General features: G+C 48.2%; 1 protein-coding gene across 1 annotated transcript in view; it reads left to right on the top strand.

Moving 5' to 3' along the window:
* Positions 1-13936: 13936 nt before the first annotated feature.
* Positions 13937-15978, top strand: part of BLK (BLK proto-oncogene, Src family tyrosine kinase) — a 34690-nt gene continuing 32648 nt past the window's right edge. The window contains exon 1 of the mRNA XM_041426133.1: positions 13937-14016. Coding sequence (XP_041282067.1) covers positions 13937-14016 — 80 coding nt within the window. The remainder of the gene's footprint in view (positions 14017-15978) is intronic.

Genomic DNA, 15978 nt, shown 5'->3' with positions numbered 1-15978 from the left:
CCCCTGGCCTGATTTTGGTGTGGAATGAGCAATCCCAGGACATGGTTTGGGAATGACCATGACTGGGGCCCCTTCCTGACAAACAAATTGGATCCAGCCACCCAGATTTGATAGCCAGGAGCATTGAATCACAGCGACGTGGCCAGACAGGGTCAGTTGGCCTCAGGGCCAGAGCGCAGGTCTAGCAGGGTGAGTTTACAGCAGAGGTGTTGCTTCTTAGGTTGGATGTCTGTCTGTCTGTCTGTCTCCTCGCAGGAACAGACCACACACTGTCACCCGCTCCCTCTCCTGTAAATGTTTATTTTTAATTCGGTTGCGTAATGGATTTCAAATGAGCTGCCATAAGATAGCAGTGAAAGGCTGCAGCCACATCCCTCTGAAGCCAGTCCATGGGTTTGAATGTTTTTTGGCCTGGATTTATCTTGGATAAGTTGTCTTCATCCAAAAAACACTGGTGGGGAGCTGCTGAAGAAGAGTGCTGCTCCTGCTGGTGATGCTCTAACACCAACCACCTGCAATGGACACCTGAAATTAGGTGTGATCAGTTAAAATAAACCTGTGAAACACCAGCACTGTCCACACCTATGGCTCAGTATTTTTTTCTTTTCCTCAGACACAAGGAATCCTTTCTGTTGCCCGCAGGGCTCCAGAGACTGCCAGTTCCCACAGCATCCCTGGGCACAGGAGCTTTTCCAGAAGACTGCTGAATCCTTGGAAACACACAGATACAAGCCTGATTTTTTGCTGGGATGAGGTTTTGCAAAGCCCAAGCTGGAAATTGCTTGCTGTAGTGGTAGTTTGTAGAATCATGGAAGGGTTTGGGTTGGAAGGCACCTTAAAGATCCTCTCATTCCATCCCCTGCCATGGGCAGGGACACCTTCCACTGTCCCTGGTTGTTCCAAGCCCTGTCCAACCTGGCCTTGGACACTTCCAGGGATGGGGCAGCCAGACTTCCTTGGGATCCCCTGTGCTGATCTGAACACCACAAACTCTGTAAGGTGCCTTAGAGCCCCCTAAGTCTTACCTGGACCTTCTGAGCTGCCTCTCACCACCCAAAATGGGCAGAAACGACCATTTCTTTATCACAACAGCAGCAGCTCAACTCAGTTTGGATTTGAACATTCTGCTTCTTGCCCTTTTTACTGGATTTGTGGTGGTTTCTCCCTGCAGGTATCCTGCTAACAAAGTGTGGAGGAGCTGGATCTCCTGGCAGGGTTGTGTGGCCATTCTGTAGAAATCTTGCAGAAGCATCCATGGTTTTTTCTCAGCTGGTCCTCAAATAAATGCTTTTCCCCTAAAGTAAAGTCCCTGTAAAGAAAAATTCCTGAAGTACCCAAGGGGAACATATCAGGAAGCTGGGACAAGAACATGGAATGACAGGACAAAGGGGAAAGTGTTCTGGAAGAGAGTGTCTTTAGATGAGATATTAGGAAGAAATTCCTCCCTGTGAGGGTGGGGAGTCCCTGGTAGAGGTTGTCTATGGAAGCTGTGGCTGTCCCTGGGTCCCTGGCAGTGTCCAGGGCCAGGCTGGACAGGACTTGGAGCAACCTGGGATAGTGGAAGGTGTCCCTGCCCATGGCAGGGGGTGGAACAGGATGGTCTTTAAGGTCCCTTCCAACCCAAACCATTCTGTGATCCTGCAGTTCCCTGGGGCTTGGCCTTCCAAGGATGGGAAGGGGAGGCTGTCGTGCACCCAACCATCTTCATCCCACTCTGGGCAGGAGCACCCTCTGTGCCCTCCACAGGGATTGGTACCAGAAAAGTCCTCTGGCATGGCAGAAGGATCACCTGAGACCAAATCAATCTGGAAACGTGGCAGAGGCACCTCCAGAGGGCAGCAGGTCCCCAGGTGATGTTGTCCCCTGGTGTCCCCAGGGGCTGCAGAGGTCAGTTGTGGTCACCTGGCTGCTCATCTCCATGGATCACTGAGGGACCTGGCACTGGCCTGGTTCAGTTTCCACAGAATCATTGAATGGTTTTCGTTGGAAGGAACCTTAAAGATCACCTAATTCCAGTCTCTTGCTGTGGGCAGCATCACTTTTCACTAGATCAGGGTCCTTCCTTAGGGTATCTATTTTATTTTCTCTATGGGTTTCTCCCAGGTGAGTCAAACATCAAAGACCTAACAAAGGACAATTGTGCCTGAAATCCTATAAAAATCATGGTGGGTGGGAATTTTCAGCCCATTTGTTTTTTTTTCAAAGGTAAAAGTAAACCCATTTTGTGATTCCATAACTAACTTTGTGTGTATTACTGAATTATTTCTCCCTCAAATAAAAAAAAAATTCCCCAAGACCTGAAGAACTATAAGTAATTTCCAAATAAAATCAAGACCCTTTCCAAAGATTTTTGACTGATTTGTAATGGCTTTCCTTTGATAAACCTACTAATCCAACTCATTGCAGCAATCCATAAAAGCAAAAAGCACTTAAAAATCTCAGGACTGATATATGTTTTTCCACCTCTCCTCTTTGTTGGAAAAAAAAGGGATTTCAGTTCCACTTCCACTCCAGATGTTTGTTATAAATTAATTCCAGAAGTGCTAGTGAATAAAAATTCCTCCTCCTGTCTTACCTGTCCACCCAGTGAGGCTTCATCACCAAAACCCACAGGACTGGAGGGGTCTTTAAAAATGCTGTGATTGCCCTGAACTTATATCCTATGCTTTGTGAGGAAGGGAAAGGTAAGAAAAGTCCATCTCAGACTCTTGCTTTAAGTTGGGGTGAATGAAGGTGGAGTCTAAGCTGCAGCTTCCCCCCCTTGTCACCCCAGAATCACTTCCTGCTAGCTCCTGAAGGAAGAGCTGGGTGGAATTCCCTGGATTTGGAACTGATCACAGGGAACACAGTTCTACTTCAGTATCTGGTGGCTTGACAAACAGAATCTGGACAGTCTCCTCAACCCAGGACAACAAAAGACCAATAACTGGATTTTTTTTTTTTTTTTCTTTGACCGCAGCTGTTGGATTTTTTTTTTTTCTATTTCTAAATCAAACTGAGTATTTTGGGGGCCTTAAAAGTGAATGACACTTGAAATATGTTTGCTTGTTAGATTCCTCTGCTTTGATGTTCAGACTGATGAATGAGCCATAAAATCAAATGTTTGCAACACTCCCAATGTCCACTATTCCAGAGAAATCCACATTTTGGAATTTGCTTCCAGAAAACTTCCCCTGCAGAAATCCATCAGAAGAAGGGTGTTATCTCAGCCAGTGGTGATCCTTGAAACTGCAGGACCAAGAGTGAAGATCCAACCTTCTCTTAAATAATATTTTCACCCCTCATCTCAAAAAAAAAGCTGACAAACATCCCATTGCTCAGCTGGTCTCAGCCAGGATCCCTGCTGTCCTGTTTGATGAGCCTCTGGCTGGTTTTCCTTTCTCCTTGTCTCAACGTGCAGTGGCTGTATCCAGAATCCAGCAGGATCAGGAGGTGACACTCATCACCTTCAGATGAGTTGGTGGGTCTGGAACCCTGGGGGTGAGGGTGGAAATGGGGATGATGGAGCTTCACAGCATTGCACAGTCAAACCAGGAAGGACCTGGAGCGTCTGGAGTGGTTCCAGAGGAGGCCACGGAGATGCTCCAAGGGCTGGAGCCCCTCTGCTCTGGAGCCAGGCTGGGAGAGCTGGGGGTGCTCACCTGGAGAAGAGAAGGCTCCAGGGAGAGCTCAGAGCCCCTTCCAGAGCCTAAAGGGGCTCCAGGAGAGCTGGAGAGAAACTTCGGACAAGGAATGGAGAGACAGGTCACAGGGAATGGCTTCCCACTGCCAGAGGGCAAGGATGGATGGGATATTGGGAGAAATTCTTCCCTGTGAGGGTGGTGAGGCCCTGGCACAGGTTGTCCAGAGAAGCTGTGGCTGCCCCTGGATCCCGGGAAGTGTCCAAGGCCAGGCTGGACAGGGCTTGGAGCAGCCTGGGATAGTGGGAAGTGTCCTTGGCCATGGCATAGTGGAACATGCTGATTTTTGTTTTTCCTACCCACCCAAACGATTCTGTGATTCTCTGGTGCCCAAAGGCCCTTGGGAATGGAAGGCTCTGAAATGTCCCAGAGGTTTGAGTGAGGTTTGAGCTGGGCCTCACCCACAGCAGCTCCAGATGTGCTCTGGGTGCTCAGCACAGGCAGAGCTTTGTGCAGTACCACAAACAGTTAATTGCACAAAACAGAGGGAAGGCAGATCTCACAAAATCTCTCACACAAGCAATAAAGAGATACCAGGATGTGCTGTCAGCTGTCTTCTGTGCTCTTCCCCCTGTGCCCTAAATGGCATCAGCTGTCTTGAACTCGTTGAAGAAAGGAGGAAGAACATGACCTGTCTCTTTAGGTGAGATCTGAAGCAGAACCAGAACCTCAAATGGAAAGTGAGTGAGGTTACAGCCCCGTAACCCAGCTGATTACAAAAAAAGAAACTTCTCAGACTCGAACGTGACTGGTGATAAGCTCTCTGAAAGTCAAGTGCACACAATAAATAACCCCACCCCTTCTATTGGCTCAGACTGCTCTGAGCTGTGAATGGGCCAATTTACACAACCCCAGACCCATATTTCTCCTCCCATTTTCAGACCAGCTTTATATCCTGAGGCTCCAGGGGTTGACTTTCACCTCACCCCAGCCTGAATGAGAGCAGTTCAGGGCCCTGTTTGCAGCAGGACCAGACTTCTTACAGCCTGAGGAGCCTTTGTGGGTTCTTCTAAGGTAGACCCCGTTCTAATATTAGTAGGGTGTGAGAAGTGTGGTCATATAGTCAGCCCTCCACTGCTCTAAGTGTAACAAACCAGCTCCATTTGTCATTCAGCTGTTGGCAACAGGAAACCACCAACAGCAACTCAACACAGAACAACAAGAAGAATTAGGGTTTTCTCTTTCTGCATGCTCCAAGGATTGAAACTCATCAGAAGGAGCTGATGGTCCCACGCTGATGATCTGGAAGGGGTTCTTCAGCTCTGCTGGACAGCTAAGATTGAGTGGGATATGATTTAATCTGAACACAGGACTCTCAAGGTAAGTGCAAATGATTTTCCAGCAGTTTTCCTTCCTTCCTGCTGCCTGTTTGTTGTTTGGTGCTCCGCTGGGCATATTCCCCTAGGGTATTTAAAGATTTGGCCCATCTGTGGACCAGTGATTATTAAAGCCTTTGTGGTGGGATGTCCAATGAGCCAAACTGCTGCTCTGGACCAGGACAGGGGGTGTGTCTGTCTTTCCTTCTGGCAGCTTCCCAGTGCTGGAATTGGGAACACTCTGAGGTGGGACTGATGCTCCAAGTCGGGCATTCACCCAGTGGGTTCTCTCTCAGGCACAGGCCAACCTTCTTTCTCTTAAAAATAGTGAAAACAGATGATAGCCAGGAATGAATGAGTTTCATCCAACTGAATTTCTTGGAAATGAGAGTGACAGGAGAAGGCGAAATCAGGGACCCAGTTCTGGGGTTGAGGAGAGGTGGAAGTTTGGGTACTCAGCTTCCAACACAGCAACCTTTGGGTGATGCGGACAGAGTGGGGAAGGGTCAAATCTTTAATTCCCCATTTGTGGAGATGCACATTTGGGATTTTTGAGTTTTTGCTTTCTTCTGCCCCACAGATGGTTTAAATGGTCTCACTGGATGCAATATTTTGTTTTCACCAGCTCCTCCACTGAAGCTGGTAAAACTGCTGCAAAGTTAACGCTGGTTGTAGGCAAAGCTTCTGGCAAAGCTGGAAATCTCCAGGGGAGCTGTAGGAAGAGTGGACTTGCTGCTTCTACCTTGGTCACTTCCCAGGAGCTGCACTAAGCCTATAACTTTCATTCCTGATTAAAATTTAGGTCAGGCTCAAAATTGTGAGCTCTAAGTTGGAGCATGGATATTTCAGTATATCTGTGCTTGCTGTGGCACTTTTGGGATGGAATAGCACTTGCTGTGTTGTGGGGTATTTGCATCTCAGACCTCCTCAGTGAGGAGGTTACACTGCAGTGTTTTCTCAGGGCTTTGTGGCCGATGAAGCCCCACTGAACGCTCTTCAAAGTGTTTTAGTTACCCCACTCATGGTTTAGGGCTATTTCGTGCCTCTCATGACAGGCTGCTCTGATATTTAATTGATTATGAATCTTTAACAGTACAAAACCAGGACGCTGCCAGCAGTGAGGGTTCCTGCTGCATGCAGAGCACACGCACATGGTCCCAGCTCATGTACGTGCTGGAGATGGAGAAGGCAGATGGAAATGAGGAATAAAAAAAGGACAGCTGCAGGGCAGCCCAGGCACCCTCATTAATATGCTTGGTCAGTCATTCTGTCAAGGTTTAAGTAATTTTTTATCAGAAGATTTGAGGGCTGCAGAGCTTGTGGTTTCTCGTTCATATTCTGCTTTCTTCTCCCAGACCTCCTGCAGTCTTTTCATTGTATTGGTACTCAGAAGTCAGTGAAAAAACCCTTCTGGTCCATTCTTGTTTTGTTCTGCCTGTACAGGGCTATTGTTGCCCCGTGAGGATTGCGAAGTCAAAACCTGAATTTTCTGGTGGAGGAGGAAACACCCAAGGCATATTTAAGTGAAAATTTTGCAAAAGTGCTGATGATTATTCTTCATCTTCTCATCCAACAAATTCCCATGTTTGATTTAATCAGTATGGAGTGTTCTGGGATGCTGCTATACCCCGGATTTCAGCTTAATGGTGTGCTCCCAGCTTCTCTTAACTCATCACACAATATCCCAGGATGGGCATCCCATTCCCTCATAATTTGGGCTGTGTGTCCCTTTCAAACATGTCTATCAGCTCCTTTATTTCTGCTTTGTGGCTTTCTTCCTGACCCATATTTCAACCTTTAATTCTCTGTGGCACCTCGATGGGCATATCAACATCCGAAAATGACCTTGAGGCTTTTTCCAGAAACAGCTGAGGCTTTTTGTCATCTAAAGCAGGTGTGGAAAGGGAGGATTCACATGGATGGATTTCACAGGGATCACAGGGATGTGCTGAGTAGAGTAGGAGCTCCTGGGCATGCTGTTACTTCATCATTATTTGCCGTCCTTCCTTCCCCTCATTCTTTCCATTCCATCTGTGTTAAAAAAGGAGTTTCCTCACTGCTCCTCCACGGTTCACGAGCCTCTGGAGGCAACCAAGCATTGCCTCCATGTGGGTGAGTTCCCTTGTAGCCAATCATTTCCTGCAGGGATTCTATCACAGGGAAAATATCTTTCAGGACACCTGGGGCTAAATCCTGGTGGAATCCCTGCCAGCCCCAAAGTTTCCATCCATGTCTTAATTCCATGTGGAGCAAGTCAGCTCTTTTCATTAGGCTGACTCCACATTGCAAGATTAGAAGTAGCTGGAGGGGGTAAAAAAAAGGACGAAATTCCGCCTTGCCGAGGTCTTGGCAATGAATTACAGCCCCAGGGTCCTGTTTGTGGAAGGAGCAGTTGCACCAATGGACATCACTGGACAAAACAGGCTGTGCAGGTCACGGTTCTTGCTTAAACATAAATAGGAATGTAAACCAGAATTCCAATATTTCATGCTGGACAAGACATTTGCTTCTCACAGGTTGGCCTGTTTTCCATACCAGGTTTAGATCCATCACAATATCCAGCCAAAAATATCTCCCCCACCACCAAAAACCAGGCTTAAACCACAGCAGCTCCTTGTGTGGAAGTAAAAAAAATGGGTTTCAATTATAATTTTTTCCAAGAAGAAGTTGCAACTGAGCAGGAGAACAATGTTCCTGTGGTTTTACAGAGCAATTTTGTCTTTGTTAATGCTGGTCAGTTTTAATTTCAAAAATGTTGTGGCCTTGCCTATTCAAACTTCCACACCAGTGACAAATGCCTGAAGTAGAGGGACACGGTTGAGCAAAGGTGTGGGAAGGGTGAACTGTTTGGAATTACTGCAAGAAATGATGTTGCTTCATTTGCTGGAGACACAGCAAAGAGGGAGGGAACAAACTTGCAGTCCACCATGGAATCATGGAATGGTTTGTGTTGGAAAGGAATCTTAAGGGTCAGCTCATTCCAGCTCCCTGTCATGGGCAGGGACACCTTCTACCATCCCAGGGTTTTCCAAGACATGTCCAACCTGGCCTTGGACATGTCCAGGGATGGGACATCCACCACGGGCAGGACAGAGAGTCGTGAGTCTTTCAGTGAAGGAAATTAGTGGAGGTTGTTAGGATGCCATTTTAAGGCTATGGGAATTGGAGAGCTGGGATAGACTGATAGGAAGCAGTGGGAATTTCCATCACTGAAAGTTTTGAAGCACAAGATAGGGGAGTCTCTGAGATTAATGACCTTCGTGGTGCCAGTCCTACATTTCTGCCACCCTGTGGAATACACTTAGCTTCTGAACTGAAATGCGCTTTTCAAAATCACCCCCCTGCATTTCCCCCTCTTTATTTATTTACTTACATACTTTTATAAAATAGTTTTCCAAATTTGACCCAATCTCACTGGCAATTTCTGCTCCTCTGGAAGCCGTGGAATGTGTTACTGATCAAAAAGCAGCGAGCAGCACCCCTGGGGTCTTGTGTGTCAGCCACGTAGGAGACACAGCAGAAATAATAAACACATGCCTCACAAATGAATTCTTTGCTACTTAACAAGCAGAGAAGAATGAAAAATTACTTGGTGTCCAGGATGTCTGGTCTGCCTTGGTGATGGCAGCATCAGGAATGATTTTGGTGGATGAAGGTTGGGTGAAAAACTCTTTGTCACTTGATAAAGGGACCTCACAGCCAAGAGGCAAAAGAGGTGCTTGGCCCATGCCCAGGTTCCCATGGTCACAATTTACTACAGGATGGTGTTTCCTCAATTATGGAAGGTCTCTCTTGAGAGAGAAACCTGGGATGGGAAAGAAAAACCGTAACAAAATGCCTGGTGCAGAGGAACTGCTGGACTTCTTTCAGCCCAGACAGCTCCTTGCCCAGCCCCTGAGCCTTGGTGGCATCCAGGGTTATGTGAACAACTTGGGACCATGAAATTTGGGGCAGAAGCTCTCGAAATGTGTCTGTGGGAGGATGATGATTGAGAAGTGGGCTTTGAATAGAGGTTAAATTCGACCTGTGGAAAAATCAAGGCGTCACCTGTAATGCATGATGGAAAGAGGGACGAGTGATACCAGTCTAAGAAGGCAGAGAAATTGATAGAAAAGCTTTAAATTTACTTTTATCTCGACATTTTTTCCTGGCTGTCTCTTGCATATTTGGCCTTGACCATTTTAGAAGCAGAGGAAGAAGAGCACAGCTGCTTGAGACATTAATGCAGCAGACTTGCATGATTATTGTTCTTTTTTTCCAGTGAAAGGTGCCAATACTCGTGGTGTTTGTGTGACAGAACGTTTTGAAAGGTGGTGATTTCCCATGGAATGCTTTTTTTTCCCCTGAAAATTGTGGCGAAAAGTTGGAAAAAGCATTCTAAAAGTCACTCAGTGGTCTGCCAAGGAATAATAACTGTGAGTGGAAGGGAATTGTGAATGTGGGACTCTGTACAAGACTTGTCCTAACCAGGTGAGAAGAAATCCTGGTTGTTTTAGTGCAGTACTGCTTGTGCCAGGCAGAGGATGGACACTTGAAAAGCAAGAAACTTTAGGAAATAAGATTTCTTCCAGCTCTGAGGCAATAACTTCAGGCCAGATCAAATGTGAGGTAGCCTGAGAGTGGATCAGCCCCATCAATTCAGTGCCATAAATAATGACTTTCTGTGACAAACCTGGTTGTGAGGTTTGGCTTTGTTCTGTCACATTTCTGTCTCCTTCGAGCACCATAAGGATGTTTCGGTATTATTTTAATTCTGAAAATCGAGTTAATCTTCTAATTTTGGGTAAGGGATTAAAAAGCAATGGGTTTCTTCTTTCTTTATGAGCATCAGAAAGGAAATAATATTGAGACAAGGTCTTGGCTGCTGCAAATAGTCAGGAATAGTCTTGTTGTGAGTGTAGGACAAAATTGGCAGGGAAAACTGGCCTGGGTAGGAGTCACTTTCTCTTTTCAGAAAGGCTTTTCCTCACGGGATCCAGACAAAATCTCTATGTGTCAATTGCTAGCAGAATATCTCCCAGTTGCCATCAAGCATAATCTGCATTTTCATCCCAGTCTCCAGAGATATCACTGCAAAACCAATGGGATTTAATGATAAATAATGGTAGTGAAACAAGAGGGAACCCATCTTCACCCTGCACTCGGGGCAATCTGGTACCTGGTGCTGTGTCTGAGTGTCATCCCAAACACGGGGATGAGATCAGGGAAAATCCTCTGTTTTCCTTAAAGTTAGGGAAAAAGAGATAGCCTGTCTCTTGCAAAGCAGAGATCCAACAGGAGGGCCGGTGAAATCAGGATAGACTTTACATAAACATGATAAACATACATAGATAAATATAATCCAGGAGCCACCACAGCTCCTGTAGAATGGGGATCACCAGGAGTTTGGATGCAGCCACCAAATTTTTAAGAGGGGGAGGAACTCCAATATTGCCTGTTTTAGTAGTTGAGATGCTGCCTTGGCGTTCAAAAAGTCCTCGGAGAGCTCCGAAAATGAACTCTCAAAATGGAGTCTGGTGGGTTGGTTGTAACACATCAGTGTCTTCCAAGAGCAGCAGGACACTGTAAATAAGCTGCTAGAGGTGTGGGAACAGGGAGGTTCTGATGGTAAATGAGACTACTCATTCCTAAAAGGGAAGAGAAAAGCTTGGCCAGCCTGTGAAAACAGAGTCTAGAGGAAATGAGCTGCCCAGCTTTTGCAGCAGCAGGATAGGGAAGCAGTCCTGGGGGCCAGCTAGGAAAGCAGGGGTACCTTCATCCTCCTGGTGGGCTCAGTTCAAAGCTGGAGTTGTTTCTGCAGCAGAAATCCCAACAGGAATGCCTTTGTGTCAGTGTGAAATGGATAAAATGCCACAGGGTGGGCACTGCTGCACAAGGAGGCCGTGCAGGTGCCACCACTGCACAAGTCTGGCAGTGGGGTTATCCTGGTGGGCTGTGGGGTCATCTGCAGGGAGGCTTTCCCAGGAATGGCTTCAAACTGACAGAGAGTAGGTTTAGATTGGATATTAGAGAGAAATTCTTCCCTGTGAGGGTGGTGAGGCCCTGGCACAGGGTGCCCAGAGAAGCTGTGGCTGCCCCTGGGTCCCTGGAAGAGTTCAAGGCCAGGATGGACAGAGCTTGGATCAGTCTGGGATAATGGAAGGTGTTCCTGCCCATGGGAAGGTGTGGCACTGAAGGATCCTTAAGGTCCCTTCCGACCCAAACTATTTTGTGATTCTATAATTCCATGATTTCACATTCGTGTCAGGGCCTGCAAAGGCACTGGAGAACATCTGGGGGCTGACGTATGAAAACATGGTGGAAGCCACCACCAGAAAGACCCTGCTTGTCTGGGTGAGATCACAGCCTGTGCTTTCAGGTTGGGGAAACAGGGACAGATGGAGCCCATCTGGAGTGACTGGGAGCTGCAAATGAGAGACTTTTTCCCTTTTTAGTGCTTTTTTTCACAAACTTTCTCAGGGTTCCCCCTCCAGCTGCTTTCAGAGGACATCCCTGGGCTGAGGAAGCAAATTTTCTGGGCTTCCAGAAGCTCCATCTCGTGGCCATGAGATTCCCAGGCTGGAGGAAACAGTGTGGGCCCAAGGATGAAGGGAAGTGCTCCAGGTGACACACAGGATAACTTAGATACCAGAAAGACCTCCCTGGTATGCAGTAGGCCAACCACAGCACACCCAATCCTTTTTATTTTTAATTCTTACTTTTGAGCTGCTTGAACTGTGGCCATCACTGGCAGGGCTTTTGCAGTAGGCAGCTGCAGCTGCTGGGTTTCCCCGCTGCCAGCAGTGGGAATGTGTGTCAGAGCAGAAGCAGGTTTCTATCTGGAGCTGCCACGCTGTCGCCCTGTTTCCAGGATGACTTGGCAGACACTACAGCAGTGCTCAGCCTTTGCTGCACCTCGTGGTAGCTCCTCCTTCCCACCTCGGTGGTGGATGACAGCAGCTTTCTAAAAGAGCAACTTCCCTTTTCACAGGGATAGGAAGTGAAGCTCATTTAGCAAAGAGAGGTTGCCCACCAAATGGCAAGGCCCTGTCTTAAAGATCAAAGCCCTCCACCTAACCTGACACTGCCCTCTTCTTCCCCAGCCCCAAACCTGAGGAGCTCCACCTCCATCCCCTGCCCTTAGCTGGAGGAGAATTGGGAAGGGAAAATGGGAATTGACAAGGGGGAAGTTTGGCAAATCTGCAAGGGCTTCCTCATTTCTGTGTCTCTAAGAGCAGGCACACCTGGCTGAGGCCTGCTGGGCTGAGTGTCTCTCCTGGTTGTCTTCAGTGTCACTCAGGCTTGGAGGGTGTCAGAGGATGGTGCTCTTTTCAGTGGTGCCCAGCCACAGGATGAGCAGAAATGGACATACAATAAACCACAAGAAGTTCCACCTCAACCATGATGAAGCAATTCTTTATGTTGAGGGTGTCAGAGCACTGAAACATCTGCCCAGGGAGGGCGTGAAGTTTCTTCTTTGGAGACATTCCAAAGCCACCTGGTCATGTTCCTGTGTCACCTGTTACAGGTGATCCTGCCTTAGCAAGAGGCTTTGACTGGCTGCTCTCCAGAGGCTCTTTCCAATCCCAAACTATTCTGAGATTCTGGGATTCTGGGATTTAGAGATTCTGAGATTCTGTGCTGACCCTCCAGGGTGATGGTCTCAATGTGACCCCCAAGGACTTGCAGGCCCCTGTGTATGGCCCAGACAGCCTTGCAGCCCTCCATGGGGTTGTCTTCCTTTGTCAGAAGCACAGCTGAAGAGCCAAGGCTGCTTTCCATCCCATGTTTCCAGAGGGGGCACCAGCCACGTGCACCTTGGAGCAGCTGTCCCCACCTCACACATCATCGTGTCCTCAGCCACCCTCTTGTTGTTCTTGTGTCCTGTGGCTGGTGAAGGTCCGCTGCCATGATCTCAGCTCAGATCTACCCTGTAAAGCTTTTCCTCCTGTAAACAACATCACCAGTGTGGGGTGACCTTTAGTTTGTGCATCACTCCCGGCAGATGTTGGCTCGTGTTTGTCCTGCTCAGTGGGGGCAGCTGAAGTGTAAACGATGTGAGGTCATCCCAGGCTCGAGCTGGCTGACACCAAGCGTCCTTTTCCCTCCTGCTGTCACTTACAACGCAAAGATGACGCCATGCAATTACCCACAGAGGTGTACATAGTGGTTTTTGGGGGCCATGTGTTTGCAACAGCTTAAAAAAATACACTGAAAACACCGCAGAGGAGCCAGCTCATTACACATCCACCATGGGAAGCCTCTACAGAAACAAATCCTGCTTCTTATACAACATTTATCTCCCAGGACATAGTTTCAGTCTCTCAATTGAACATGCTGAGGCAAAGTGAGAAAGTCACTTCCTCAGAGCAACCCACAAGTCCCTGACCAGTCTTAATTCGTTAGACCACGCTGCTATGGTCGAGTAGGTTCATAGAGGGATGGAGCTGGCTGGAACAAGATGTGTTTCATCAGTAAAAGGTCTTTTTTTTTAGCGACAGAAAGGAAAGATCATTGCAAAGCCAGTTTGTTGGGTGGTTTCCTAAAATTTGGTGGTTTTAATAGTGGAAGCATATCCATTCACAGTAATTTTCACTGCTTTTATTGACAGCTGTTAATAGCCTGTGGCATTTGCTGGGGTTTGTGTCTGGATTCTCTTTGTGTTTCTCGCCTTCCTCATTGTTATTTTCATTGGCCAGGTTGTCTGGGAAGTGCAACTCCCACCCCCTCCCAGGTGATCATTTTTATAATCAAAATAGAGCAAGGAATCCTTAGGGGGGGAGAAAAGAGTCAGTTCTGACACAAAGACCTGATTAAAAAAAGAAATCCCATTAAAAGCATTTGCAAAACCAGGCTGCTCCTGCGGTCGGTGGGTGTAAAGCTGTTGGTCTCATGGATGGTGTGGATGTGGTGGAATCCAGAGACCTCTGAAAGAAAAAATTGGGAAGGGCCTTCAGCCCCATGGAGCATCTGTCATGGGTCCGACCAGTGGCTCGTGCGTCCTCGGATCGTGTCCCCCGGAGCAGCAGCGTGGGAAGCAGGCAAGTCGGGAACATCCCACCCCCATCCACATTCCCCTGAGGGTGGGGAGAGGCACAGCAGGTTTTTCTCTGTCTTCATCCACCCTCCTCTTCCTCCTTGTCCTATTTCCTCTCCTCCCCACAATCTGTGGGTTAAGGAGATGATGGAGGCACTTCCTAGCTCCTGCTGGATCCGGCGCCGAGGGATGGTTTGCAGGGATGTTGTTCCTTCGGTCTGCTGCAAAAGGAGGGGAAGAAAAAGAAGTGCCAGGTGTGCACATCCTGGCAATCCCATCACCCCCATTCTCCCTGGGCCTGGAGGGGAAGAGAGGTTTTGTGTGCGGGGAAGGCTGACAGGAGATGGACACAGCTGTGATGAGTAGGGAAGTGCTCTGACATCCTATTGCTATTCCTGACACGCAGCTGGAGGCGTTCAGGTGGGGAATTGGAAATGTACATCCTTCCCTACAGCCCTTTGCCTCTGCTGAGTGTGGTGGGAGGGAGCATCATTCCCTCTGAGACCCGATCCAAGGAACTGAATTTCTGAGCACCAGCCTGCCACCAGGTCCATTTCTCCTCTTGGTCCTATAAAATGCTGTCCCCTTCCTAGGAAAAGTCATCCTCTGGAATGCAGGGCCTCCAGGAAGGGCCTTCCCCAGGGCAGAAGTTTGGGTGGCCATATATAAAGGTGTGGAGCCCATCCATTTCCTCATGTTCTCAGGGCTGGGAGGGCCAGGACCTCCCCACATCCCTACAGATTCCTGAGATGTGTCCTCCAAGTGCTGTGGAATGGAGCATCAGGGATTCTGGCCAAGGAAGCATGGCCTGTGCCCACTTTCAGAGGGTTTGGATGTCAGATAGGGGTGGCCTGTGGAGGGGATTTCTCCCTGCTGTTTCCCTGCTCACCCAGGACCCATCCACAGTTTGGCCTACACCAACACTGGGCAGAGAGAGGTTTGAGTTGAAATTTGAATTGAAATTCCGGACTCTGCAGAAAGTGCTATTGGGCAGTGCAGTTTTGTCATAGAACCTGTCCCTCCTGAAGAACCCCAGAGTGGCTGCAGGTACCCAGAGGGATGTGCCTCATTCTCCTGGACCCATCCTCCTCCTTCCCCACTCCAGTGCATCCCACAGCCCCTGAGTCCTGTAGAGACATTCCCAGCAGACATCCCACCTTGCTGCCGGGGCTGAGCTCATGAGGGAAGCATGAAGGGAGGTGGGATAAGCAGTCTGCCCTCCTGCATTTCCCCTCTCCAAGACCCTGAGCCCTGGCTCTGTTTCCTGGCCCGCAGCCTCCTGCAGCCCAGCCGAGCATCCGTCAGCTTCCAGCGGGATGCAAAGCTCAATGTAAGCAGCCATTTTTCCTCCAGACAGATGTTTTGATTAGGGAATGACCACTCTGGCAACAGGAGGCTGTTTTCTTCTTCTGGAATGAGCAAGAAGCTTTTATTATCTTCTTCTCTTTATTTTTTTTTAATTCCCTGTCAAAAGACTTTCTGTGTCTGCTTAAACTCAAGGTTCCGGAAATCTGTGCGCTCCCACACCCCCCCAGCCTCACACAGCCTTCTCCCAAAGATTGTCCCAGCTCTTCAGAAAGACCTGGAACAGATGGATTTTTTGCTTGTTTCACTTGCTTGGGCCAGGTTCACCTGCAAATCATGGCCTAAGAAAAATGGTAGATTTAGGGCAGATATAAATTGTAATAGAAATGGAAAGCTGGCCTGGATTGTAGCAGGAGACCCTAAAATAAGCCAGTGGGCTTCAGTCTCTTTCCTGAAATGTGTACCACTCACTTTGGGATAAATTACAGGAGCACAAAGCTCCAGGATTTGTTCATCTGCTCTGGGCTGCCAGGGAACAGATATTTCCAAGGCAATTTGGCCACACTGGCTGTGCTCAAGAATGGGGCCTGGACAGAATTCAAGCCAGGGAGATGGGATGCCCAGGAATGGGGAAGGAGGAGGATGGGGCCAAGAGAAGGAG

Source organism: Onychostruthus taczanowskii, unplaced genomic scaffold, assembly GCF_017590055.1.
Source record: "Onychostruthus taczanowskii isolate IOZ18803 unplaced genomic scaffold, ASM1759005v1 scaffold90, whole genome shotgun sequence".
NCBI classification, from domain to species: domain Eukaryota; kingdom Metazoa; phylum Chordata; class Aves; order Passeriformes; family Passeridae; genus Onychostruthus; species Onychostruthus taczanowskii.
The sequence above is the reverse complement of the archived record's forward strand: the minus strand, read 5'-3'. Positions and strand labels throughout refer to the sequence as shown.